Source organism: Sceloporus occidentalis, unplaced genomic scaffold (genome assembly GCF_023333645.1).
Source record: "Sceloporus occidentalis isolate IW3139 unplaced genomic scaffold, rSceOcc1.0.p SCAF_2, whole genome shotgun sequence".
Lineage (NCBI taxonomy): Eukaryota > Metazoa > Chordata > Lepidosauria > Squamata > Phrynosomatidae > Sceloporus > Sceloporus occidentalis.
In genome coordinates, this window is record NW_028316982.1 from 3,315,262 (window position 1) to 3,340,636 (window position 25,375).

The 25,375-nt window shown below is 43.9% G+C and overlaps 1 protein-coding gene across 2 annotated transcripts in view; it reads right to left on the reverse strand.

The window, feature by feature from the left end:
* Positions 1-25,375, reverse strand: part of LOC149317879 (DIS3-like exonuclease 2) — a 343,644-nt gene that overhangs the window by 93,752 nt on the left and 224,517 nt on the right. For both annotated transcript variants that reach the window (XM_089508605.1, XM_089508604.1), the window contains exons 12-14: positions 23,130-23,242; positions 5,859-5,966; positions 3,023-3,256 (exon numbers count right to left, since the gene is read on the reverse strand). In XM_089508605.1, coding sequence (XP_089364731.1) covers positions 3,023-3,256; positions 5,859-5,966; positions 23,130-23,242 — 455 coding nt within the window. The remainder of the gene's footprint in view (positions 1-3,022; positions 3,257-5,858; positions 5,967-23,129; positions 23,243-25,375) is intronic.

The following is a 25,375-nucleotide window of genomic DNA, read 5'->3' on the forward strand; positions in this document are numbered from 1 at the left end:
TCCGCCTCGCACCCTCAGAACATCTGGGCAGCAACTCCTTAGGGTTCCCGGGGCGAGGCTATCCTCCACTTCTAGGAGGTCTTTCTCCATCGCCGCCCCGGCCCTTTGGAACACGCTGCCCTTAGAGCTCCGCTCAGTCACCTCCCTGGCCCAATTCAAGCGGGAGTTGAAGACCCACCTGTTTGGCATCGCATTCCCCGACTAGTCCTTATAAGCCCCCCCCGCCATATGACCGCACAGACAATGGGTACCTAACCTAGGGGCATTTGTTATTTGTTATTGTTTTTTATTTGCGTTGATTGTATTTTTAACATTGTATATTTGAAATTTTTATGTAATTTTTATCTCTTGTGAACCGCCCTGATCTTTGGAAGGGCGGTATATAAATAAACCATTTATTATTATTATTATAAGAATGCTGAGGATACCGGGGACAGCTGGAAAAAAAACCCCAAACAAATGGGTCCTTGAACAGATCAAAACTGATCTCTCCCTGGAAGCCAAGATGGTCAAATTGAGACTGTCATACTTTGGCCACATCATGAAAAGGCATGACTCATTAGAATAGACAATAATGCCAGGAAAGGTAAAGGGTAGTAGAAAGAGAGGAAGACTGCAGGCCAGATCGATAGACTCAAGGAGGGAGCTCATGGGTCTGAATTTACAGGACATAAACATAGCAGGGGGGGATAGGAGATCTTGGAGGTGTCTCATCCAAGGGGAAGCCATGATTTGGGGTTGAGTCGAGAGCTGTTAACAACAACAAATGTGTTCTTTGTTCCCTTTACAAGTTTCTCGAGGAGGGGGCAGGGACCCTGATCAGCTCACAGTACTGAAGAAAAGGTTCTTCACATATTCGATTGTGTAAATTTTTCATACCCTTCAGAGCCATAACTAATGGGAAGCAACAGAGGCCCAGAGACTGACCCATAGTGTGAAGAAGTGAAGGGGAAAAAGAAATCCATCTCTTTCTAAACACCCAGAACAGCACTTTGTCCTTCATATCTTTATCTGGTCAAATGCAAGGGGAACAGTCAGCTTCTCAACTCACTCTCACACCAAGATAAACTACCAGTGTTATAGGAGATGCCAGCAGCCCAAGATGTAAGTACAACATGGTGTTATGTGCCATCAAGTCAACTTCAATTACAGATGATCTGACCCTGAACAGACATTTTCTTGCATCCTAATCCTCACTGTTTTTCTGCAGTACAACCCTGACATCACTGAAAGACTATAAGAAATTTGCCCTCAGTAGTAAAGTGTTGGGAATTGGAGGTATAGATATCTTTATCCACAGTAATCAAAAGAGTGGAAAGTTGAACATGCTGAAGACAGCAACACAAGTGCTGATTTTGCTCCAGTTCCCCCCTGCTCACACACACACACACACACATACACACACACACACACACACACACACCATGTGCACTGCAGAGTACACTCAACCAACTTGCTTGTGTCCTCTTGAGTGATTTATCCCCAGGTTCCTTCCCTCTGCCCAAAGCACCTTAGTGGACAGTACTGCCTACAGAATCTGTGGCTCATCATTTCTGATCTATAGGCAGCCAGTGTTATACTCTCTAATGATTAATAATAATAATTTTTATTTATATATATCCCGCCTCTCCCTACGGATTGAGGCGGGAGAACAACACAGATATAAAATTACAAATAGTTAAAATACATTCTCATTGTACAAACAAAAACTTAAAAACACATCAAACCTGTACATGTGCAATATCAACGTCTGATTCCTCATCGTAGTTCCGAGTGGAGTATTGTCTTAAGCTGTTATAGCAGGTCTAGGGGATAGGCTCACCGAAAGAGATCCTTCTTAATTGCCTTCTTAAAGGCATCTAAGGTGGTAATAAGATGGATCTCCTCTGGCAAGCCATTCCACAGTTTGGGAGCCATCACCGTGAATGCTCTATGGGAAGTAGATCTTAATCTGGTTTTAGGACAATCCAATAGATTCTTCCCAGTTGTTCTGAGAGTGAGGGGCAGATTGTGTAGGGAGAGGCATTCCTTCAAGTAACTTGGGCCCAAGCCTTGTAGGACTTTAAAGGTAATAACCAACACTTTGTATTTTGCTGCTTTCATTCCTCATGTATCTAAATTGTCTCTGAGACTACAAGAGGGAACTTTTGAACACTTCATGACAAGAACATCTACCGCACTTCTATAAATGCATTACAAAGTCTTTGGAGTGTTTTGGGTAAATAATAATAATAATAATAATAATGTTCATTTATAACCCACCTCTCCCCAAAGGATCGAGGTGGATAACAATCGTAAAAACATCTAGCTGTCATTCCTGACTATAGACCCATAAGTCCAGCAGTATGTTTATTCACAAGTTCCACAGCTCCTTAAGCCCTCATGTACCAAGATGAAACAGGGGAGAGGGGGGCTTACATTGAATACAGTGTTCAATGTACAATGACCCCAAAGAGAGTTCCAACGTTTGACCCAGCTATCTTCTTATTTATAGAAGTAAATGGCTAAAATGTGGAGAAACGCCTTACAACAGTTCAGATGACAATACTGCAGAATGTATACACTAGTTCTAGTACAGTTCTAGTGTATACGTCTGGTTCTGTCGGGATTCTTTAACAACTAATAGTTTCTGTTCTTAGGAGAGAGGGCCAAGGGTAGCTAGAATGAAGGTTAACTGTCCTAGCACAAGACTGACAGGATCACTGAGGGTCCCTGCAGTGAGTAAATCATTTGACTTGGATCTCTTTACTTTGTAAGGCCTTTCTGCAGCTTCTACTTATGAACAGTTGCTGTTGTTCAATAATCCATCCATTATTTTCTACAGCTGTCAAATTAAAAGCTGGCATTATTTAACAGTACAACACCACTTCGGACACACATGCAGATGTGCACGTGCATGCACACACACACACACACACACACACGCACACACGCATACACACTTCCTCCAAGGAACTCTGTAGAGCTAGGGTGAAGGAGTATGATCCCATTTTATCTTCACAACAAAATAGGCTATGCTGACCTGATCTAAGCGAAGAGCACCATCCTCAAAACGCTGGTTCCGCAGCTTCTTGGCAATTTGGTGGAGGTTGAGGACTGCCTGGTGAACTTCAGCAACTGAATGCTGGGAGGAGATGGGAGGGAGTTCATCTGCTGCAAACTCCTTCTTGGGGTTTTCGATCATACTCTGGGCATGGTCGTAGCTGAGCTTTGCACAGGAACAGATCACGGTCCGCCCAAACCATTCATCAAGGATCTGAAACATCAGCATTGCAAATGAGGGAACAGATATGATGCCAACACATCTTAACATAGAGGAGAAACTCAAGAAAAAGAGGACATGTCCCATCACACTCATACTATTAAGGGTTCAACTCTTACCTTGGGTATTCCAACAGTCAAGAGTCCTGAATGAAAGGGTAAGCTGCAGGATGGCAACTGAAATGGCTAGAGGACATGGGGTTGGGGTCTTCTAAAACGCTGCCCCACAGCCAATAGACTCTCTAATAGTAAGGCACTGCAGAATCTACACTTTAATACCCTAGCAGACATTTTCTGAGTAAGATCAGTACTGCCTATTTTTGCATCATGAGATTTTAGTGACTCTGTCCTGTCCTCCTTTCTTGTTTGGCTCATCTATCTTTGAGCCTTTTGGAATAATATCAATTGGCAGGACTTTAGAGGAGAAGGAGGTACAGCAGGAGACCTCGCCTCCACATTCAAGAGTTAGTGTGGGCCATACAAATGTTAACACATTCCATGGGTCCATCTTATTTACCTGGTCAAAATAGACAACTGGGTACCTTCGTGAGATTAAAAATAGGTTTTGAAGAAAAGGCACCCAACAGCCCATTACTCTCAATATCACGTCAACTCAGATTTGTACTGGATCTTCATGGCTTTGGGTGGAAGCCTCTCCTAGCCATACAATATAAAGTCATAAGGCTTCATGCATGGTCCTGTGCATAAGGCACTGTGCATGATCCCCTCTGACTAACGAAGAGTAAACATGGAGGAGAAGGAGAGGAAATCAAGGAAATGAAAAAGAGCCAGAAAACATTTGAGTCTGCACTGGTTATTTCTTGCCATCCCCCAAAATGTTAGGTTATCAGCCAGTAGGAGACAAATAATTAGCTAGCTAATGAGGAATAAATAGTTCATATATTTTGCTTTCCACAGCAGAGTAATGCATTTCTTCAGACTACCTCCTGAAAGATAGCTCCGAGTCAAAATGAAGAATCACATTGCTGGAGAGGAGCCCTAATTGCCTGCATCCATTTAAACTCTCCATGGAGGAAGACATGTGCCCTCTTAGCATGACACATTAAATGGCTCTTAAACCATTACCTCCATCTTTTTCTCACCCTTCTAATCCCTGCCTGTCAGTAACAGCTGTGTTAAACCAAGTTCCTCATTAATCTTGGCTCATGCCATGAGAGCTCAATGCAGAATATCTCAGGGTCATTAAAAGCATTAACATTGTCAATTTATACATGAAATAATTTCATAAATCCAGACAAATGAAAGTTTTAAAATGTTACTGCCTAGGTACGGGCACGGGCAAGAATTTCCCATCAAAAGCTGTTTTCCAAAACCAAGGGCAAACAGATCAAACCTTTTTGGCAAGAAGCAATAAAAAAGGATGAGCAAGTGGCTTCCACCCCATCATGAACTCTGCCAGAGACCTGAACTCAGATGAGCCAGTGATACAGTTGTGATATAGATTAGGCAGCAAAGGTATAGATGAGTTATGATGTTGATGGAGAGATGTGGAACAGCACTAGATCATGGAGGAAAGATTTATCTACGGTTGTTAGATAGCTGAATGAAAGCATTATGGCTGCATCTGCACTGCAGAAATAATCCATCTTGACACCACTTTATCTGCCATGGCTTAATGCAATGGAATTCTAGGAACTGTAGTTTTGTAAGATGTTTAGCCTTCTCTGTCAGAGCTCTGGGGCCAAAACAAATTACAGTTCCCAGAATTCCATTGCACTGAGCTGTGACAGTTAAAATTGTGTCAAACTGGATTATTTCTGCAGTGCAGATGGAGACTATGTTCAGAAGGCATACACTATGGACAACTTTGGCAAATCAGGGGATCCACTGGGCTCACGTGGAACTTGCTATGGGCTACATTCCTTGGAGGTCTTTAAGCAGAGGCTGGATGGCCATCTGTCGGGGATGCTTTGATTGAGAGGAAGTGGACTGGATGGCCCTTGCAGTCTCTTCCAACTCTATGATTCTACATCTCCTCCAGAAGTTTTTTGTTTTTTTTTAAAAAAAGAACCAGTACTAATTAGAAGTTCATTCCCATTTTTAAAAGAATTTTTTTTAAAAAAAACAAAACTTTATAGTGAAATTAGGGGTATGTGCCTTGCTTTAAAGGAACACTGTCACTCTTGGAGTGTTCCAATAGTGCAATCCTCCTTGTTTTTTTTAAATGGCTGTGGTTGGTGGTGATATAGTGATCTAACAGCTGCCAAAATCAGGTGGAATCATGCACATGGTGGAGCATCTATTGCCTGGCCTGGTATATAATTTCACTGGGAGAAAGCAACAATAGAGGAAGGTTATGGTCTTCCTGATGGTAGTTGACTGCCACTGTGGGAATTGGGACTTATATCATTTGTTTAATTTGACATGGCATAGAAATTCAGATGTTAGCCATCCAAAAACTAGACAGTCAGGATGTGCAATTTCACATTGAACGGGAACTCTGTGAGCCACCATACTCCCTCTGAGACTGATGCAGCCAGCTCATTCCTACATAAGTGGCATTTGGCTTAGATCACTTTCAATATACCAACCAAAAGAAAAAATATTGGGCCACTTACGCTGCTTGCCCTGCTTACCTTGCCTTCAGGAGTCAGCTTCCATATGACAGAGAAGGTGAGCCTGTCTGTCATGGGATTGAGACTGCACAGCTCTTCGCAAAGAAGTTTGGGAAGCATGGGGATCACCTGCAAGGCAAAGGGTGACATGTAAAAACGTATCGGCTGTCCCTGAGAAAGTCTTCCAGTTTTCCACTTGACATCTCCCTGTCCATGACCCACCCAAGCCTATGGGAGAAAGTAGTAAAGGCTTTGATAAGCAGTGTGAACTATTTCTATGCATGAGACACATAAATAACTGAAGGAATGATTGCCAAGGAGTGTTGTGATGACCAGTAGCTTCAGGTCACTTTTTAAAAGATATTGGACTTATCAAGAATAGTGATATTTATTGTAAGTACTCATATGACAGCCAATGTGGAGTAGTGGTTTGAGTGTTGGACTACAACTCTGGAGACGAGGGTTTGATCTCCCACTCAGCCATGAAACCCATTGGGTGACCTTGGGCAAGTCACACTCTCTCAGCCTCAGGGGAAGGCAATGGCAGACCTCCTCTGAAAAAATCTTGCCAAGAAAACCCTACGTTAGGTTTTCCTTATAGTCAGCATAAGTCAGAAACAACTTGAAGGCACACAACACACACACACTTCTCCTTAAACAGGATCCAAGGGGGCTTACAAGAATTTGAAAAAACTGAAATTCTGTTTTCATCCTGGGCTAAGAACATTCATGTTTATCTTGCTGGGCACTACTGGAGACCAAGTATGTCCGACCACAAGAGTCTTCAGAATCTCAACATCCACTCAGTTCAACAAGTCATAGGCTCAATGCTGCTAAGGGGAAGCGTTAGGGTAGATACCCTTTTAAAGCCAACGGCTTTCAATTCTCTTTATGTCACAAGAGAAGCTGCACTGCATGAGGCAGGATAGACAGGGAGCATCTCTGCAGGCCAGTTCTGGACCTGTGACTGATAATAAATACATAATAATAATAATAATAATAATAATAATAATAATAATAATAAGTATTTCTATCCTTCCTCTTCAATAAGATCACCTGGTGTATACTAGGGTTTGCCCTACCATTAGTTAGACTGAAGCAGCCACCACAAGTAGCATGTTTTGGGTGTTGTGAACAGGTATCAAGTTGTTAATTATTATAGAATCATAGAATCGTAAAGTTGGAAGAGAACACAAGGGCCATCCAGTCCAACCCCTGCCATGCAGGAAATCCATATCAAAGCATCCCCGACAGATGGCCATCCAACCTCTGCTTAAAGACCTCCAAAGAAGGAGACTCCACCACTTCTGAAGGGAGTGTGTTCCACTGTCGAACAGGCCTTACTGTCAAGAAGTTCCTCCTAATGTTGAGGTGGAATCTCTTTTGCTGTAGCTTGCATCCATTGTTCAGGGTCCTGTTTTCTGGAGCAGCAGAAAACAAGCTTGTTCCCTCCTCAATGTGACACCCCTTCAAATATTTAAACAGGGCTCTCATATCACCTCTTAACCTTCTTTTCTCCAGGTTAAACATCCCCAGCTCCCTGGGTCTTTCCTCTTAGGGCTTCATGGTTTCCAGGCCCTTCACCATTTTAGTCGCCCTCCTTTGGACACGCTCCAGTTTCTCAATGTCCTTTTTGAATTGTGGTGCCCAAAACTGGATGCAATATTCCAGGTGGGGCCTGACCAAAGCAGAATACAGTGGCACTATTACTTCCCTTTATCTAGACACTATAATTCTATTGATGCAGCCTACAATTGCATTGGCCTTTTTAGCTGCCGCATCGCATTGTTGACTCATGTTCAACTTGTGGTCTACTTGGACTCCCAGATCCCTTTCACATATAGTTTCATTCAGCCAGGTGTCCCCCGTCCTATATCTGTGCATTTCATTTTTCTACCCTAAGTGCAGTACCTTACATTTCTCCGTGTTGAATTTCATTTTGTTAGCTTTGGCCCAGCTGTCTAGTCTATTCAGATCATTCTGAATGTTGATCCTGTCCTCTGGGGTATTAGCTATTCCTCCTAATTTGGTGTCATCTGCAAATTTGATAAGTATGCTCCCAATTCTGTCATCCAGGTCATTGATAAAGATGTTGAATAGCACTGGGCCCAGGAAAGAGCCCTGTGGGACCCCACTGGTCACTTCTCTCCAGGATGAAAAGGAGCCATTGTTGAGCACCCTTTGGGTTCGGCCGGTCAACCAATTACAGATCCATGTAACAGTTCCTTTGTCTAGCCCACATTTTACAAGCTTGTTTGCAAGTATGTCATGGGAAACCTTGTCAAAGGCCTTACTGAAATCAAGATATACTATATCCACAGCATTCCCTTCATCTACCAAGCTGGTAATTTTATCAAAGAAAGAGATTAGGTTTGTCTGGCATGACTTGTTTCTCTGAAACCCATGTTGACTTTTTGTGATTATGGCATTGCCTTCTAGATGTTCACAGACTCTCTGTTTAATGATCTGCTCCAGAATCTTTCCTAGAACTGATGTCAGACTAACTGGAGGATAATTGTTGGGATCCTCTTTTTTCCCCTTTTTGAAGATGGGGACAACGTTTGCCCTCCTCCAGTCTGCTGGGATCTCTCCTGTTCTCCAGGAGTTTTCAAATATGATTGCCAATGGCTCCGATATTACATTTGCCAGTTCTTTTAATACCCTTGGATGTAGTTCATCTGGTCCTGGAGACTTAAATTCATTTAGATTAACAAGGTATTCCTCTACTATCTCTTTACTTATTCTGTGTTGAAATTCCCCTATTCTGTCCTCTGCTCCATTATCCTCAGGTTGAGCTCCCTTTGCCTTTTCTGAGAAGACTGAGGCAAAGAAGGTGTTGAGTAATTCTGCCTTTTCTCTGCCTTCTGTTAGCATTTTGCCATCTTCTCCACGCAGTGGCCCTACCATTTCCTTCTTCATCCTTTTGCTGCGGACATATCCACAAAATCCCTTTTTTGTTGTTCTTAACCTCTCTAGCAAGCCTGAGTTCAGTCTGTGCTTTAGCTTTTCTGACTTTACCCCTACACATGCCTGCTATTTCTTTGATTTTCTTTTTTGTGATTTCCCCCTTTTTCCATTTCTTATACATGTTCCGTTTCAAACTTAGCTCACTTGAAAGTTCCTTAGTCATCCATCCTGGTTTCTTGAGACTTCTCCCGTTTTTCTTTCTCACTGGAACTGTTTGAAATTGTGCCTTCAGTATCTCTCTTTTGAGAAACTCCCATCCGTCCTGAACTCCCTTCCCTTTTAGTATTTCTGACCATGGGATCACCCTCAATATTTCTCTTAGTTTACTGAAATCCGCTCTCCTAAAGTCTAGAATGTGTGTCTGACTATGCCTGGCTTCTCCTTTCCACTGTATAACAAACTCCAGGAGAACATGGTCACTTCCACCTAAGGATCCCACCACTTGCACCCCATTAACCAAGTCATTCCTGTGGGTTAGGATCGATCTAAAATAGCTGACCCCTTTGCTGCCTCTTCCACCTTTTGGAAAATGAAATTGTCTTCCAGGCAAGTGAGGAATTTGCTAGACCTTGGGGATTTGGCTGAATTTGACTTCCAACAAATATCAGGATAGTTGAAGTCCCCCATCACTACTACATCTCTCCTTTCTGAGTGTATGGTCATCTGTACTAGAAAGGCATCATCCAATTCCTCCATCTGATTTGGGGGTCTGTAGTAGACTCCCACCGTAACATCCTTGTTGTTTCCCTGCCCTTTAATTTTTATCCAGATGCTCTCCACCTGGCTTCCATGATTGATGTCCTGGATCTCTTCACTGGTGTAAATATCTCTGACATATAGTGCTATTCCTCCTCCTTTCCTGTTTGGCCTATTTCTCTTTAAAAGGTTATACCCCTCTATTTCTACATTCCAGTTCTGTGACTCATCCCACCAGGTTTCAGTGATGCCTATTATATCATATTTGCTTTGTTGTACTAAGAGTTCGAGTTCATCTTGCTTATTTCCCATGCTCTGTGCATTAGTGTAGAGACATCGCAGACCATGGGTCCTCTTTATTTGCTGCCTGTGCAAGTTTTTTTGCCTCCCACTGTTGGGTCCTTGCACTATTTGTCTTGTTTCCTCTATGTCAGTTTGACTATTTTCTCCATCCCTTTCGCCTTCCTTAATATTGGCCTGTTACAGACAGCCAAAATAAAGCTGCTTCGAGTCACAGTGGAGGTATGGTGTTTCAATGATGCATGCGTCCTAAGAGTCCAGAAGTTGCACCAAAGCCACGCTCCAGCCCTAAGGACTGGAGCGTGGCTTTGGTGTGGCTTCTGGACTCTTAGGACGCATGCATCATTGAAACACCATACCTCCACTGTGACTCGAAGCAGCTTTATTTTGGCTGTCTGTAACAGGCCATAGTCTCCCTTCCTCACGCAACTCAGTTTAAAGCCCTGCTGATGAAATTCTTGAGACTGTTGGCAAAAACATTTCTTCCAACTGGCGTAAGATGCAACCCATCTGGTGCCAGAAGTCCCTCCTCATGGAACCGCATCCCATGATCAAAGAATCCAAATCGTTCTCGGTGGCACCATCTGCGGAGCCAGTTGTTTACATCTGCTATTTTCCTCTCCCTTCTTGGACCATGCCCTTCAACTGGCAGAAGAGATGAGATGCCAACTTGTGCACCCATTTCTTTCAGCTTCATACCAAAAGCCTTGTAATCCCTTTTGATGTTCTGAAGGCTGTGTCTTGCAGTATCATTGGTTCCCATAAGGACCAACAGGAAGGGGTATTGGTCAGTAGGCTTGACCAGTCTTGTCAGCCTCTCTGTCACATCACTGATCTTTGCCCCTGGAATACAACACACCTCTCGAGACTCGTGTCAGGCCTACAAATCACTGCTTCTGTACCCCTCAGCAAGGAGTCCCCCACTATGACCACACGCCTCCTCCGAGGCTTAGCAGCGACTGTTCCCTTGGGTGGGACTCTCAGGCTCCCCTGCTCCGTCCCTGAAGTCTGTCCATGTTGCTCTTCTTCATCCTCCTTGATAAGGGAAAGAGCTTCGAATCGATTCTCTAGCTGCAAGCTCCCAGAACAATCCCTTGTTGGCTTACTTCTCTGTGTGACATTCCTCCAACTGTCTGCCTCCTGTGTAGGTGAAGTGACCTCCTCTGCCCCAGCAACTTCCTCTGTGTGGTATTCGTCCAGGGTTGTTAGTTCTGTTGTGTCCAGGAAATCCTCCTGCTCCCTAATATGCTGAAGTGTAGCTACTCTGGACTCCAACTGCTGCACTTTCTCCTCCAAGAGGGCTACCAACTTGCACTTGGTGCATGTGAAGTTCTCCACGTCTGTAGGCAAAAAGACAAACACCCCACAAGTGTTGCAGGTGACTGCAGTGGTTCTGTCAGTGTCCATATTGAAAAGTCTTAGGAAATTACTGGAACAGAACTGTGGGCTTATTCCTAAAAAAGAAATCCTCCAGAAAACACCACTGTTTAAGTCCTTGATGTTTTCCCAGTTTCTGGCAGTGAGCTCAATCAACTGCGCCTCTGCTGCAGATCTCCTTGGATAGAAAAGAATTTGCGTGCCGTTAGGCGCATGGCTCTGGGAGGAGTGATATAGAACTAGTCTGCTAGCTCCGCCCCCAAGTGACTCACAGATGTGACTCACTGAAGCTCCGCCCCCTCTGCAACAAGCACACTCTCCCTAGAGTTTAAAAAGAATTTAAACAGTCACCACTCAAAATGGCTGCCCAGCTACCTCTCTCCTCCTCCTCTCTGTAGCAGGAACTATATGTATTATTATCACATTTCTTTTGTCAGCAATTGTGAGAGCAATCTGTGGCGTTTTTTGCCTCCTGTGTCAAAATAACTTTAAAAGTAATAATAGCTGGCTTTAGATACTATAACCCTTAACTTGGGGGGGGGGGTAGGAGAATGCCATTTCTTTGTTTCACCTCAGGGAAGAAAATATCTGGGGTTGTGTAGTGGTTTGGTCATGAAACACCAGTTGGTGACCTTGGGCAAGTCACACTCTCTCAGCCTCAGGGGAAGGCAATTGCAAACTTCCTCTGGACAAGTCATACCAAGAAAACCCCATGATAGGTCATCATAAGTCAGGAACAACTTGAAGGCACATCACAACAACAACTCAGATAATCAGCAAGGCTACACAGATCTGAGGGTTATAACCTTATTTTTCTCTTGAAGGGGTCAAAAAAAGGAGAGTTCAAGCTGCCCAACACAGGGCATGCACTATTCTGCTCCAAACACAAATGAAAAGTTGCAAAATACACACTATGAAATGTTATCACCCTGCAACTACGCAAATCAATAGAAGAACCAATAAAACACGTGAAATGGCAAGTGGTAGTTTTTAATCTCACAGAATCATAGAAATTTAGAGTTGAAAGGGAGTGTCATTCTGATTCAGGTAATTAATTCTAACTCTTGCTCAGCACAGGACTATGGAGCAACGTTTTCCTAGAAAGGTGGCTATTTAATTTGAATTATCTACTGGAGATGTATATTTCCCTGGCTATGCTTCTGCAGCAAAGAAAACGTGTGTTTAAGCTTTCATCCTGCTATGGGAAAATATCTGTCGCCTGCATCCCTGGGAAATGGACAATGGTATCAAAGTGGTTTCAAAGAACTCCAAAATGGGTGAGAGCAGACTTAGTTGTGTCCCAAGCACACCCATAAAGTCCTGGACTGTGATTTAATTTTTGGTATCTCCAACCAGGACAGAGATTGAAAAAGACAGTTGTCAGTCTTGGGAATCTCAAGAATCCTTTAATGGAACAAAGAAATGTACAGAGGAAACCTTAACCAAGGAGATGAGGCTGCAGAAGGAGGGTTAAAAGGCCCAATGCTCAAAAGTCTCCCACGCTCTGAGAGCTCCCTGATACCCAAGTTTGGATCTGCCTGTGATGCAGGGAAGTCTTAGATCCTCAACTTGCCTGTCACTGTCTTGATGAATTGGCATTTCAGGCGGCTTCTGACAGGTACAATTCACTCTTTTATTTTCATTGGAGGGGTGGTCTAGAGAGTCCAGTAGGGTCAAGGGCTACAAAAACAGCCTTGGTGGCCAGAAGTGATGCCAGGCCCAACAATCTTGTCACTTAGGGTTTGTGGTCTCTTCCATTTCTATGAGTGCTATTCCAAGCAATGAACAGAGAGAGGAAAGAAAGAAACCCTTGTAGTCAATGGGCAAAAATACAATGCCAGTCCCTGCCATATTGGGAAAGTAACCCTGTCAGTCCCCTATACACCAGACAACTTAAGAAGCACCAATTTAGGGGAAATACTTTTGCTAAGCATAGATGCTACATTCTTCCTAAGTAGATTCCCACACCATTTTGAGGAGTGGGCCGCTGTATTTATACTGAAGGATGCATAAACCTCTTATACAGCACAGTTTTCATCTTCTGAAGCTAATGTCCCCCATATCTCTAATAGAACAAATGGGTTCTAAAAATGACAGCACCAACCCCCCCAAACAACAAAAGCAAAAACAAAAAGAACAGAGGTACTGTATAGATTTCAAAAAGCAAACATTTTCTATTGACATGCCGAGCCTTCAGGCTCTTGAAATATTTAATCACGTTTGTGGCTTGGCACCCGATCCCTGCTCATAAATCCACTCTAATGGCCTGGCAAAGACCGGGACAGCAAAGCTGGCTGTCGAGTCTCCGACCAGGAAAGAAATCTCTTTCCATAAGAAACAGCAAGGCTGACTGAACTGGAAGGTCAGGAGGGCAACAGGGTCTGATAAGCCATTCCTCTCAACACAAAAGGCTGCCAGCTGTGTTATTCCAATGGCGAGGGAGCACGCTGACAATAGAAGGCAGCCCATAATTCACAGATGTCCTACGTGAGGCTGACCATGCCTCAACCCGGCAATGTGAGGTTATCCGTTTCAGAAGGGGTAGCGCCCTTTGGAAAGCCGGAAGAGTATAAGAAAGGTCTGCTGCCAATCAAGCAAGCTAATTTCGCTATGAAATATTCCAGCATCATGCTTCCCAACCTCCGGGTCACATGGAGCAAGTGGCAAAGTTAAGAAAGCTGACGGGGAAAGCAACTGTCACAGAGCAAGAATCCCCTATTAAAGAAAGAAGGATGATGGTGATAAATAAAAAGCTATTAAATTTTGGTAAAGTTGAAGGCAATAGGAAAAGAGGGAGATTGCATTCCAGATGGATATGCTCAATCAGAGAAACCACGGACATGAGTCTGCAGGAGCTGAGCAGGGCAGTTGAGGACAGGATGATCTGGAGGTCATCATGGGTTGGGTTGGGTTGGAACTTTAACTGGACCTAAGATGAGGGGGAGAGGAAAGGGTCTGAAAGGTGAACAATTAAAATGTCCTATTCCTGTTTCAGGTGCTATATTTATTACTGTATATACTCATATATAAGTCTAGAAATTTAGGTCAAAAAATTGACCCTGTGTCGACTTATCCACAGGTCAATGTAAGTACTGTATCTTAACTCTTATTTAAAAGAAGGAGCCATTCCATGGTGAAAAGCAAGAGTATAACCTATGTGAAGTCGAAGGCTTTCATTGCCAGCATCCTGCCTTTCCAGATCACACAATATATATAGCTAAGTCCTTTCCAGGCAAACATTCTCTGAAGATGCCAGCCACAGAGGCTGGCAAAAAGTCAGGAAGAAACTCTGCTAGAACATGGCCACATAGCCCAAAAAACCCACAAAAAACTATAGTATAATCTATCCTTGAAGCACTGGCCCCGTCTACTCTTTCATCCATACAACCTTAAGAGTAAGCACAAAGAGATATATCTGCTGGAATTTTCTAAGTTCTTTGATATTGTTTGCTTCATCCTTTAGATCCTTTTCCATATGCCCATATGTTTTACCCTTGACCTATCCATGGGTCACAGCAAAATACATAATTTTGGCCCCAAAACTTTCCCTCGACTTATACATGAGATTGACTTATAACCAAGTATATATGGTATTTATTTAATGTATACCTAGCTGTTCAAACCTGAAACCCTAAAAGATGACCCAGGTAACCAAAAGGTGACTAGATTTGCAACTGACATGTCCTCTCTTCAGCCTCATTTCTGTTTCACTTTGGGCTTATTCCAAGCATCAAAGGCAAAGTCACCCATGCTGAAATATATAGTAGGATGTGGTACTAGTGAGTTCACAGGGAGGCCAGCCAGGGACGGTGCACCATGAGTGGGAATCTCGCTGGGGAGGCCTGATGAAGCCAAAGAACTAAAGGCTTCTCATAGAAAAATAAAATTCAGTGTTTCTCCCTGCCTCTAACAATCCTATTCCCATTGCTCACTCTAGCGGCCATCCCATTCCTGCTCAGCCTGGGGCTCATTCATGCTCTCAAGAATGTGGCCTCCACCTCTGGCCTGTCGGTAAGGTGGAGCCATGCTCACAGCCTGATAGGTTCCATGGCTTTGCACCCTTGATATAGAAGGCTTAATCTACACTGAAAGACACTCAAAGGAAACAGGCCATTTGTTTATGAGCCAAGAGTTTCTGCTCAAGCCTTCTCTCTCTCTCTCTCTCTCTCTCTCTCTTTCTTGTCTTTTTGGTATCAGCACTTCCATGAATTCAGACTTCGATCACCTCCTCTTTATTATTCAGCTTGACGTTATCAAAATATCAACACCCTGACAACCTGCTGGTGTCAGGAGTCAACGTCTCAAGGCCCTTGGACTCAACATGTCAATTGGCTTCCAGTTCCAATCTTTGATCTCCATGATGATGATGATGAAGAAGAAGAAAGGGTGGGGGTGGCATGGGGAAGAGGACCAGTAAAATATTATAGGGATTTATGGCTGACCTTCCACACTCCAACTACTTCACACCTAAAACAACACACTGGGAAGTGCCAGAAGGGAGAAAACTGTTTAGATTTGCCTGCTTTGTAGAATCTGATACACTCATTTTTGGGACTTGCACTTTCTCAAAACAAACCATTAGTCTTTTGCACAACTACCCCTTCTCTCCCAGGCAGGCTGTTCAAGTGAATTAGTTCCGCAGTGCTATTTGATTTCTTTGTGGGGAGAATTCCCACCCAGCCTCATACACACAAGCAACATTCAACCCCAGAGAAGCCAGGGCTGCAATGCTACAGTTGTCAAACCTAATTTTCTCCAAGGCTGCTTTCCCCATCTTACTTCCTCGATACACATATTTAGGGGTCAGGATAAAAACTTGCATAGAACAATCCCTTCTCCACCATAAAACCACAGTTGTAGAGACACTTGCTGGCTGATCATTTGCTGCTTTTGCACTTTGGCCTGAACTCTCAGGTTAGGTGTTCTTTTCCTAAAGAATCATAATGGAGAATTGTTGTTCCTTGACTCAATAAACTATCTGCTGTCCAAAGGATGTTTTGCACAAGAAAGAGAAGGCAGACACTGATACTGGAGTTCTGAACAAAACGATTTCATTATGCTGGTTTAACCACACAGTCTGGGCCAATAGCTTATGTTTATGATGGTAGGGACCTATACGCTTATGTTACTCTATGCAGTGTCAAATATACCAAGGACACAAAAAATAAATTCAGCAAGGTGCAAAACTTGCCCAAGCAGTAGGCCAAACATGTTAGGCTGCTGTAGCAAAAGCAGCAAAAGGACAGGCTGCTTACCTGTAACGGCATTTCTTCGAGTGGTCCTCTGCGAATTCACACAAATGGGTTGTTATTCTGTGCCTGCACAGTTAGCTTCGGAACCTTCTTGGAGATATTAAAGGCGTTTTGGCGGTACCTTGCCCACTCTCCAACTGCCTTTATCAGTTGGTTTCCCGCCTAAACCCTCCGTTCCATGGATGCCGAGTAGCAGCAGCATCTAGGAACTCTTCAGAGATTCATTTTCCTGTCAGACTTTAAAAACTTGATTTGACAGGATCAATCTGCGTTTTGGTAGTAATTTTTTAACATCGTTGTTCGTATTTTAAAACAAATCCTATGATTTTCTAGATAATCATATACTTAAATGTGAACTTAAATTCTGAGTTGAAGGCCCTTTCCCTTTCTGAGGGAATTGGTGTGCTTGGCAGAAGTTTTCCCACTTTTTCTCTTGAGGAAAAGTTTTCAAATAATGCCCGCCTTACTGGCGCACTTGGCAAAGCCCCATTATTCCTGAGCAATTTTTTTAAATGGCGCCCACTTCACTGGCGCAATTTCCACCTCTTATCTCTGAGAGGAACTTATAGAATGGCCACTGGCCTTCCTTCCTCACTATGGCTAGAGACGCTCTTTTGCGGCGGACAAACTGTCTCAGGGCCATTCACCTGGCTTTTGTCTCCTCATTCTCCTGAAGAGAAGATGTTACTGGCTGCCTTGACTTCAGTTCTTGCTGGTCCCTGGCTCCCCAGGATCAAACCAATTGGATGTCATCATCATCATCGGTCCCTGACTCTCCGGAGTGAAACCCACTGGATGGCAGCCCAACGTGGATCCTCATCGGTCCCTGACTTTCCAGAGTCATACCAATTGGCTTCAAGCCCAACTTTAAGCCTCGTCAGTCCCTGACTCTCCAGGGTCAAACCGTTTGGCTGGCTGCACGACTTGGATCTTCATCGGTCCCTGACTCTTCGGAATCATACCGATTGGCTTCGAGCCCATCTTTGAGCCTTGTCGGTCCCTGACTCTCAGGGGTCAAACCGTCTGGCTGGCTGCACCACTTGGATCTTCGTTGGTCCCTGACTCTTTGGGGTCATACTGACTGGATGGCAGCCCAACATGGATCCTCATCGGTCCCTGACTCCCTGGGGTCATACCGACTGGCTTGCAGCCTGATGTCAACCCTCATCGGTCCCTGACTCTCCGGTGCCAAACTGATTGGACAGCTGCCCAACTTTGATCTGCATTAGTCCCTGACTCTGGAGTCAGATTGATTGGCTTATAGCCCAGCTTCGAGCCTCGTCGGTCCCTGACTCTCCGAGGTCAAACCATTTGGCTGGTTGAAAGGCTTGGATCTTTATCGATCCCTGACTCTTCGGGGTCAAACTGTTTGGTTAGCTGTCCAATCTGGATCCTCATCAGTCCCTGACTCTCTGGGGTCATACTGCTTGACTTGCAGCCTGACTTCGTTCCACGTTGGTCCCTGACTCTTCGGGGTCAAACCGGTTGCCTGGCAGCCTGACTTTGATCCTCATTGGTCCCATACCAACAGGATGGCAGCCTGACTTCGATCCTCGTTGGTGCCTGACTCTCTGGAGTCATACCGATTGACTTGCTGCCCGACGTCGATCCTTGTTGGTCCCTAACTCTCTGGGTCAAACTGATTGGCTGGCTGGCTGGCTGCCAGGCTTCGATCTTCATCGGTCCCTGACTTTTAGGACTAATTCCGATTGGCTTGCAGCTTGATTTCTACCTTCGTCAGCCCCTGACTCTTCAGGGTCAAACTGATATAGGGTGTTAGCCAGATTGCCATCATTGTATGGCTGCATTTCGTCCTGACTCTCCTTTGAGAAGACGAATATTAACAGCCCAATGTGAGTACCGTTTTAAGCTGCACATGAGGATTCGAATGCAGCTGGTTTTTCAGTTTCTGAGGGCCATTATTGATACCGTTGCATGCTCCTTGCTGCCACTGGGTTCGTTTTGTGACCACGATTAACTGTTCCCAACAGCCAGTATGGATGATGCTGGTTTGGGTTCAAAGCCATGGTTGTCCCCTCTTTACCGAGGTTAACTATCGGCAAGCACTCTATCAATTTTGGGCCATGAGGTGCACTATCCCTCAAACCACCACCAGTGGTCACTTCTTTGCCTCTGAGCCAAAAATGGTCACCCTGACATACTCTAGTCCCATTCCATTCAAAATTGAGACTTACTTCAGGTTGCTCCCTCGGTATTGAGGGATGCCAGCATCATTGGACAGTTATACAGTGTAAATATTCCTTCTGTACCGAGACATGGCATCAGTGCTATCCCTATATAACCGATTCGGGAGATGTGGTGCTCCCTCCATACTGAGGGGGGACATCACCATTTGCACAGTACAATTTATGACGACATCCTTCATCTCAGACTGGACAGCTAAATGTCACTTAATGCGGAAATTCAAGTGTGACTTCTGAGTTGGCCCCTGTAAAATCTGGGAGCACAATCTATTCACTCTGGGTACAGATAATCCTTCACCATATGGATGGCTTCAGGACTGTACAATCAAATCTCATAAATTGGTTTGTTCCCTCCATACCTAGGGACGCTACCATTATGCAACCAGTACCAGCTCAATTGTGATCATCTTGTTCCCCCCATGGGGGGCTTTGATACCAAAGCACAGAGACCATCATTCATAGGGAAAGGTTTTGCCACTTCCCGATGTGAGTGTCACCTAAGGCAGTTGATGCCTCTTATCAAGGGCCACTATATATGGTGAGAAATACATGTCTATTTCCCATACACTTTCCAAAGGGTTTTTGTCAATGCCACTCTCTTACTTGGAACAGGTGGCAAACAACTGCCACAATTCCTTTCCATTTTCTGCTCTGGGCAAGAATGCCCTCTGGGGACATCCCTTGATTTTGAGCCTCCATTTAAAGATCTGTTCACCCCGTGGATACTTGGAGATCTCGAGGTTTGCATACCTGTCCCATCTCTCCTGGCCGACTGATGTCATACCATCCTATTTCTCCTGAACCTCTGGTCCAAGACATCAATTGGGTGAGGTGGCAATATTTGAGACCTCCTCCTGCAACCCTAACAAGGCTAACCATGCATTCTGTAAATTTCCTGGGGCTTCTATCCCCTAAGGGAGTCCTGCGCTCCGCCTAATTGCTATGCCCTGTCACAAGGTACTTCATGCTTCATTACGCGCCCTGGACCTATATGATAAGGGGTTTTGAGCCACTGTTATATGGTCTCCAAGCCCTTCTGCTCATACTGGCATGTTGCAGTAGATTAATGCTACAGCTTGAGTCGTTCCTCTTAAGCATTAGGGATAACTTTATGATGATTTCTGTCATATTGCCTGGTGTTTTGCACCAGCTGGCTAGAATTGGACTTTGTGGCTCTTAGTCTATTCCAGCTCCACTGCTCTGAACATTTTTGTTCCCAGGGCCCATTCATGGTGGACTAACACCAGGTCACTCCTGCTATACTGTTTGATTATCAGTTGTGGCTGTTCTTGCCATGTCTCAATATCCTTGATACAGCTTCTACAGGACATCATGTCATGGGATACAATCATCACAGGGACTTCTTTCAACCTGACAGTGTGGTATCCCTTCACTTTTACAATGCTATGACTAGTCTTATTGGCATCATACTAGCCACTGTTGTTTTTCTTTCGCGTTTTCACCAAGATCTGCATGCTTCATGCTGATAGCCTGGAACATTACGCTCAGATACAGCGTGTCTTGTGTGCCACAACAATTGGATCTTGCGATCTTCTCTCTTTCATGTCAGAAATTTGTTGTGACTTAATGAGATAATATTCCTCCTCTCTGGTGTCCACCGTTGTTCCAGGAATCATTGCTGGAGCTCTTCTCCAGTTCGATGTCATTAGGCTCCCTCTCTATGAATGCACTTCCCAACCATCTCATTGTTGACCACAGGTTGTCTTTTTCATATTCTGTAAAGAGAACATTTAGCCCTAGACTACTTAGCAGTCTAGGCTGTGTCTGTCACTGCCATCATCTCCAAATCATGGCTTCGAGAGGCTTTATCAGGCCACTGCCCATTTCCTACTTTCAAGATTATTTGAATGACACGCCTCAAGTTTGAGGGCTTTGTAAGCCCCTCTTTCCTGGATAGCAATGCCCCGGCCTGCGCAGCCTTGCATTGTTGTGAGCCCTTTGTCCTTCACGTTGGATTCAATCAACCTTTTGGATTAGACAATATCTGTATACCAGACCTTTGTGCTTGGTATCTTCCAATAGCCACTCACAGTAGTGAGATTCCTTATATTTCATGTCACTCAGCTATTCGGTGGCTTTGGCATAATCTCTATTACCAACAAACCTGTGCTATCTAGGTCAGGGCTTTTCCCTGCCCTCAGTTTACACCTGCCATTTATCATGGACCATCAAAGTTTACCTACAGCAACATATGGTTAGCTGGCAAGCCTGTTTTTCTACCAATGGGCATGTTTCACCTGCATTGGTGACTGTTCCACTACGTCTCAGTATTTCTACATGACTCTGTAGAGTCGTCATGTCAGCGGGACTGTTTGTCCCCATGTTTGCATGCCCTTGGGATTGGTTTCCCACCTGATGATTCTATTGAGGGTCAATATGCCTTTCTTGTGTGGCATGGCACTCCCACCTCCACTGACCTAAGCTTGCTAGTCTAACCCATTTGTGTGATTCGCAGAGACCACGAAGAAGAAAGACAGGTTGCTTACCTGTAACACTATTTCTTTGAGTGGTCATCTGCGAATTCACACAAATCCCGCCCATCCTCCCCACACAGTCATGCCCTGCCTCTCCTTCGGTCCTGAAGATATTAGAGATATTGGAGATATTAAATGCCTTTAATATCTCCAAGAAGGTTCCGAAGCTAACTGTGCAGGCACAGAATAACAACCCATTTGTGTGAATTCACAGAGACCACGAAGAAGAAACTCTGATACTCCATCAAAACCCAAACCTTCCCCAAACCTGCCCTCCAGATGTTTTGGATTACTATATATGCTCATGTATAAGTCTAGAAATTTAGGTCAAAGAATTGACCCAAAAAACCTGGGTCGACTTATTCATGGGTCAAAGTAAGTACTGTATCTTAATTCTTTTTTTAAAGGAAGGAACCATCTCCTGGTGAAAAGTAAGAGTATAACATGTGAAGCACTGACCCCCTCTACTCTCTCATTCATCCAGCCTTAAGAAGAAGCACAAAGAGTCTGCTGGAATTTTATAAGTTCTTTGACACTGTTTTGCTTTGCTCATCTTTTAGATCCCTTGCTATGCGCTCCTAAATTTTACCCTCAACTTATCCACAGGTCATAGCTAAATCCATAATTTTGGCCCCATACAGACAGGCCAAAATAAAGCTGCTTCAGGCCACTTTGGAGATATGCTATTTAAATGATACATGCATCCTAAGAGTCCAAAAGCCATGCCAAAGCCACAATCCAGTCCTAAGGACTGGAGCACAGCTTTGGTGCAGCTTCCGGACTCTTAGGACGCATGCATCATTTAAACAGCATGCCTCCAAAGTGGCCCAAAGCAGCTTTATTTTGGCCTGTCTGTATGGGGCCTTTGGTCCCAAAAATTTGCCCTCAACTTATACATGAGATTGACTTATATATGGTATACTATATATACGCATGTATACATTGGGGGCAGGTTTTGACACCAGAATTATGGTTTTTTATAAGAAGAATAAAAAATAAGCTGAGGGTAAAACATAAGGGAATATAACAAAGGATGTAAAGTCTGAAGCAAGGAAAAACAATGCCAAAGAATTTACAACTTGCAAAATTCTGGCAGGCATAACTGTTTTGCTGACCCTAAAGGCTGGATGGATAAGGAGGGAACTATGGTAAATGATGGCTGTGCAATGTGTGAGAGAGGGGACCAAGTGCAGTCAAGGCTAAGAAAATGTGCACATCAAAAAGGACATAAGGACAAGAATTAAGGTACAGTATTAACTCTTATAGAAAAAGGAACCATCCCCTTCCCTAAGTAGAATGGTAAAAGGAGAGCTTAGTCTGTCCCAGGAGAACCTAAAAGAAGCACCGTCCCCCTCTACTCACTCAGTGCTCCTCTGAGGTGAAGTACCAAAGAGCTGTCACTGCCACTATTTTCCTGCCCAGGCATTCAAAAGGCCAGAAACAGCAGTGTGATGGACAAAGTAGAGGGGGCCGGTGCTTCTTTTAGGTTCTCCCAGGATGGACTCTATTCCCACCTTTCACCATTCTACTGAGAGAAGGGGTGATTCCTTCCTTGACAAGAGTTAAGGTCGCTGTGGATAAGTCGAATCCAGCTGTGCCACTTTAAAAAAAAACTAATTAAAAATAAACAGATGATACCTATTGCAAAAGTCATACTGAACGTGCATAGAGTTGTAATAGGTTTAGCTTTCCAACTTGTCACTGCTCATGTCAAAACAACACATCTTAAAGAAGACTTTTGGAAGACTGCGTCCTTAGGGGGAAATTGCATTGTTGTTCCATCCTGCCCAAAACTGTCCAAGTGTGTGCATAAAAAGAAAAGGCAGGAGCAGTCCAGATAAAATATAGGAAGATTACAAATGGTGGCTTCATGTTGAACCTGAATAATGTATAAGAACAGAAGCCATGCAGTTCTACAATAAATCCTGTTTTTGAGGCAGCCCCAGTACATCTTCCATTTCTGCTCAGGTGAATATTATCGGTTTGAGTTTTTACTCTCACCTTCTGCACAAGGTAGACACTCGTTGCCCTCTCACTCGCTACTTCATCCAGTTCTGTTCCTTCCAGCACAAAATAACTCACATCTGCAATGTGAACACCCACTTCCAAGTTTCCTGAAATGGTAGAGGAAGGCTGATGGTCAGATAGAGTAACTGCTGGGGGAAAGCAGCAACAGCAAACAAAGCATAACCGTACAAATAGATTGGACTTAGGAAGTAGTTATTTGTTTATTTAATATGTTGCCTTTCTCCCAGAGTGAGACCAAGGCATTACAGCAGAAATTAGTTAAAATCTAACACAATTTAAATCATCACTTTAAAATGATATAAAACAGTATAAAATTCTTTTTAAAATATACAAAAGTTTTTTTTATAAATAAACGAAGCACCCCCCCCCCCAATAAGCCTCACTGAGAGCAAGTACATATCGAAATAAGCCTGCTTAAACAGAAAGGTATTTATCTATTGGTGAAAAGAGAGCAGGGAGGGGGCCAGCCTAACCTCCTGCAGAAGGGAGTTCCAGAGGTTGGGAGCAGCCACCAAGAAGGCTTTGTCTTGTGTCCTCACCAAGTGAGCCTGTGATGGTGGCAGGGCCGAGAGAAAACACTTTCCCTGTAGATCTTAGAACTCTGGCAGGTTCACATGAGGAGATATAATCTTTCAGACAGTCTGGACCTATGATGTACAGGGCTTTATCGGTCATGACCAGCACTTTGAATTGTGCCCAGAAACTAACCTGTTATCAGTGAAGCTATTTTAATAATGGAATTACATGCCCCCTATAACTGGCCCCTGTCAGCATTCCAAACCATTTCCAAAGGCCGCCCTAGATAGAGTGCATTACAGTAGTCCAAACAGGATGTAACCAAGGCATGTGTCACTGTGGCCAGATCTGATGTACTGTATTAAGGAACAGGAAAAGCTTGCACACTAGTTTCATCTATGCAAATGTACTCCTGGCCATGGCCGAAAACTGGATATCTAGGCTCAAAGTTTGTTTGCCCTCATCCAGTCCACTACTGACACCAGACACTGGTTCTGACACCACATCTTTAGACATTTTTAAGAAGAACCTTAAGACCTTCTTCTTTTCTCAAGCCTTCCCCCCATGAGATGTTACTTCATGTTTCACCCCCTCGGTTTGACGACCTTGTGATGTTTATGGATTTCCCCACTCAGCTGAACCTGTTGCTTTTATTGTTATTGTGACTGTTTTTAGATACTGTTTTAATTGTTTTTATCTTGATGTTTTTTTTTACTTAAACTTGTACGCCACTTTGATCAAAAATTGGAAAAGCGGGATATAAATAAACTAATTATTATTGTTGTTGTTGTTATTATTATTATTATTATCATTATTATTATTCTGTAACAAGGTTCTGTACCTTGGAATCAGATAGGAAGGAGAGGTCAGAGTTGGGTTTCAACAGCATACTGGTGACACTGCACCCCACAATGCTGAATGATCTCTCTCAGCTGTTTCATGTAGATGTTAAACAGCACAGGAGACAAAACAGAACCCTCAGGGACCCACAGGCCTTGGTCAAGGCATCAGACAGGAGTCCCCCAGCACTACCTTCTGAGTTCAACCCTTCAAGGAAGATAAGAACTATAGCATACGCTGGAAGCCACACCGTAAAAAATCCTGGTGACCCCCAGAAGAAGTAATGGGGTGTGCGCGCCGTACCGCGCCATGCCAAGGACACAAGCCCCATTATTTCTAATGGGCCATGAGCATATGCGTTTTTCCCTTACGCAGGGGGTGGGTCCAGAATGCGGGATCCCCCGCATAAGGGAAGGGCCCACTGTATTGCAAAACAGTGTCCTCAAATCCCATCCCAGAGAGTCAGCCCAGAAGTATACTATGGTCAATGATACTGAAAGTCGCTGAAAGGTCCAGCAGAACCAACAGGGATATACTCTCCCTGGCCAGTTCCTTGCATAGCTTACCCACCAAGAAGATCAAATACATCTTCATCCCATAACCCACCCTGAAGCCAGATAGAAATGGATTTAGGTAATCCATTTCATCCTAAAACTTCTGGAGGTAGGAATTCACCACGTGCTCCAGAAATATTCCCAAATATAATATATTAGAGACTGGCCGATAATTATTCAGAATGGTTGGACCCAGGGAAGCCTTTTTTGAGGCAGGACAGAAACTTCCTTTACTGCAGTGAGCCATTAATCATTCCCTTTATCCACTTGGCCAGTCAACCTCTAGTTGCTTTCAGAAGCCAGGACAAG